The sequence below is a fragment of the Mus caroli genome, chromosome 17 (genome assembly GCF_900094665.2).
Source record: "Mus caroli chromosome 17, CAROLI_EIJ_v1.1, whole genome shotgun sequence".
Taxonomy (NCBI): domain Eukaryota; kingdom Metazoa; phylum Chordata; class Mammalia; order Rodentia; family Muridae; genus Mus; species Mus caroli.
Window position 1 is genome coordinate 53,603,773 of NC_034586.1, and position 2,688 is coordinate 53,606,460.

At 55.1% G+C, this 2,688-nt stretch overlaps 1 protein-coding gene across 2 annotated transcripts in view; it reads right to left on the minus strand.

Moving 5' to 3' along the window:
- Positions 1-909: 909 nt before the first annotated feature.
- Gtf2f1 (general transcription factor IIF subunit 1) overlaps positions 910-2,688 on the minus strand; it is an 8,252-nt gene continuing 6,473 nt past the window's right edge. For both annotated transcript variants that reach the window (XM_021186037.2, XM_021186038.2), the window contains exons 8-14: positions 2,178-2,331; positions 2,023-2,084; positions 1,818-1,937; positions 1,631-1,704; positions 1,421-1,559; positions 1,227-1,317; positions 910-1,137 (exon numbers count right to left, since the gene is read on the minus strand). In XM_021186037.2, the coding sequence (XP_021041696.1) occupies positions 933-1,137; positions 1,227-1,317; positions 1,421-1,559; positions 1,631-1,704; positions 1,818-1,937; positions 2,023-2,084; positions 2,178-2,331 (845 nt within the window). In that variant the 3' untranslated portion in view covers positions 910-932. The remainder of the gene's footprint in view (positions 1,138-1,226; positions 1,318-1,420; positions 1,560-1,630; positions 1,705-1,817; positions 1,938-2,022; positions 2,085-2,177; positions 2,332-2,688) is intronic.

A 2,688-nucleotide genomic window follows, 5' to 3' on the forward strand; every position in this document is an offset into this window, starting at 1 on the left:
AACTCACTTTGTAGACCAGGCTGGCCTCGAACTCAGAAATCCACCTGCCTCTGCCTCCCGAGTGCTGGGATTAAAGGCGTGCGCCACCACGCCCGGCTATGTCTCAAAGTTTTTAACGCAGAAACATTCCCTAATGTCCCTGCCCAAAGGAAGAACAGGGACAAAAAATAGCACAGAGACTAAAGGAAGGGCTAACCGGGGACTGCCTCACCTGGGGATCCATCATGTCTACAGACACCAAACCCACAGTTACCATGGTTAAGAGGAGCTTGCTGACAGGAACCTAGTGTGGCAGTTCCTTGGGAGGTCCTGCCAGCAACTGACTAATGCTGAGGCAGATGCTTGGAGCCAACCATCAGGCAGAACTCAGGGAACCTGGTAGGGGAGCTTGCAGGACTGGAGGGGATTGCAACCCCATTGGAAGAACAACATAGGATGGCCTGACCACCCAGTTCTTCCATAGTTTAGACCACCAGCCAAGGAGTGTACCTGGAGGGATCCATGGCTCCAGATACAAATGTAGCAGAGGATGGCCTTGCCTGACAGCAATGGGAGGGCTGTCCCTTTGTCCCAGGGAGGTTTGATGCCCCAGAGTAGGAGGATGCTGGAGCAGTGGGAGAGTGTGGGTGACTGTGGGAGCACTCTCATACAGGCAAAGGAGAGGGGGGAGGGCAGATGTGGGATGGGGGTTGGTGAAGGGGGTAACCAGGAAGTGGGATATCATTTGAGATGTAAACAAATGGAATGATTAATACATATATGATGCATTAAAGAAAGAAAAGAGAAAGAAAGGAAAGAAGGAAGGAAGGAAGGAGAGAGAGAGAGATTGAGAAACAAAGGAAGAATGGAGGCCCAGATGCCTCAGGGCTCCAGGAGGGCAGGGGTGGCAGTGATGACTCGCACACACTCTGGGCTTGCTCTCTTTATTGGCATCACTCTTTGAGGGAGAAGTGCATCTTATCACCAATCATCTTGCGCTCAGGGTTGAGGCGCTTGAGGATCTGCGCCAGCACATTTACTGTCTGCTCGCTGCTCAGCCCTGTCTTCTTGGTCTGGAACTTCTTCAGCAGGTCCTTTGTGGTCATGGGCTTGCGGGTCAGGTAGCGGCGCACAGCATCCTCTGTCACCTGGACATCACTGTGGGAGGGGAAGGGAGGGAGGCTGGAGTCATACAAGAGTCCCTTTAGCCCAATCCCACCTATGGTCCTGCTCCTGTCTGAACGTACCCGCTGCTGGGTGTGGACTTCCCAGACAGGCTCTGGGGACCCGTGTCCATCCGAAGACGCTTGGCTGCTGGAGTCTCACTCGTCCGCTTCCCTGGTGGAGAGAGTAATGTCAGGTCCAGGCAGGGCCCAGATCGGGGTCAACAGGTGGCTGCCAGCAGCTCTTTCTCCAGTGACAGGCTTTTCTGGGCACTCACCCTGCTCCAGCTTGCTGGCTGCAGCCCGCAGGGTAGAAGAAGTGCTTGCTGCTTCTGCACTGGGAGTTCCTGGCCGACTGGTGCCCTTTGAACTCCCTCCCGATGGCTTCCGCTCCCTCTTTGGGGGTGTCTTCTTCTTCTGCAGAGATTAGGGTATGAGTGTGAAGGCTCAGACTGTCATTCCTACTCAAGCCCCCAGCTCTGACTTACCGCCATGAAGAGTGCAGAGGAGGTCTCACTGTCAATGTCGCTCTCTTCTGAGCTGTCGGAGTCATCACTGCTGTCTGCACAGGGCAGATAAAGACCATAAGTAGAGACCCCAGACAGAGCCTACCCACCAACACCCATGAGCAGGGAGGTCCAAAGGACCAGGAGTATACTGGCCATCATCACCCACCTTTCCTGCGCTTCTTCTCTTGTGGGGTAGGGGCCTTCTTCTCTTCTTCCTCCTCCTTGTCTTCCTCGGGGGGCTTCTCCTCCTCACTCTCCTCACTGCTCTCGCTCTGCTCATCCACCCCTGGGACACAGGTCACAATGGGTGAGCAGCGGCAACTTCTGACTCCCCACTCCCACCCACTGGCTGGTCCCTAACTGGCACCTACCCTTTGGGCCATCCTCCTGCTGGGGCACTTTGGGCTTGCCTTCTGTTTCATCTGGAGAGCTGCTGTAGGGCAGAGAAAGGCAAGCCATAAAGTTGGGCGACCACAGGTCTGGCCTGCCTTGCCCCTGCCTCATCTCTGCCTCGCCTGTGCCTTACCTGGAGCCATCAGACATGTAGTCTACCTCCTGGCCCTCGAAGTCCCCATCATCGCTGTCCTCAAAAGCCTCATCATCTGAGCCCTTCTTCTTTTTCTTCTTCCTGCCTGCCTTGGTCACTGGGGCCTTTTTCTTAGCCTTGGAGGTTCTGCTGCCTGTGAAAGGAAGACACAGGAGCTCAGACTGGATGAACACAGATCTCTGCTCTCTGCTGGGCAGGTGATCCACCCAAGCCACTCCCCCAGCCGCTCTCACTGGGGATTCTAGGCAGGGGCTATACCCATGAGCAGCAATCCCATCTACCCAGGAAATCCTGACAGCTGATGCCACATGCATCATTGTACTCAAGCAGTGACAGGAAAAACACAGGTCACATAGCATCTAAAGCCTTTATAAAAAGTATCTGAAGCCGGGCCTGGTGGCGCACGCCTTTAATCCCAGCACTCGGGAGGCAGAGGCAGGCGGATTTCTGAGTTCGAGGCCAGCCTGGTCTACAAAGTGAGCTCCAGGAC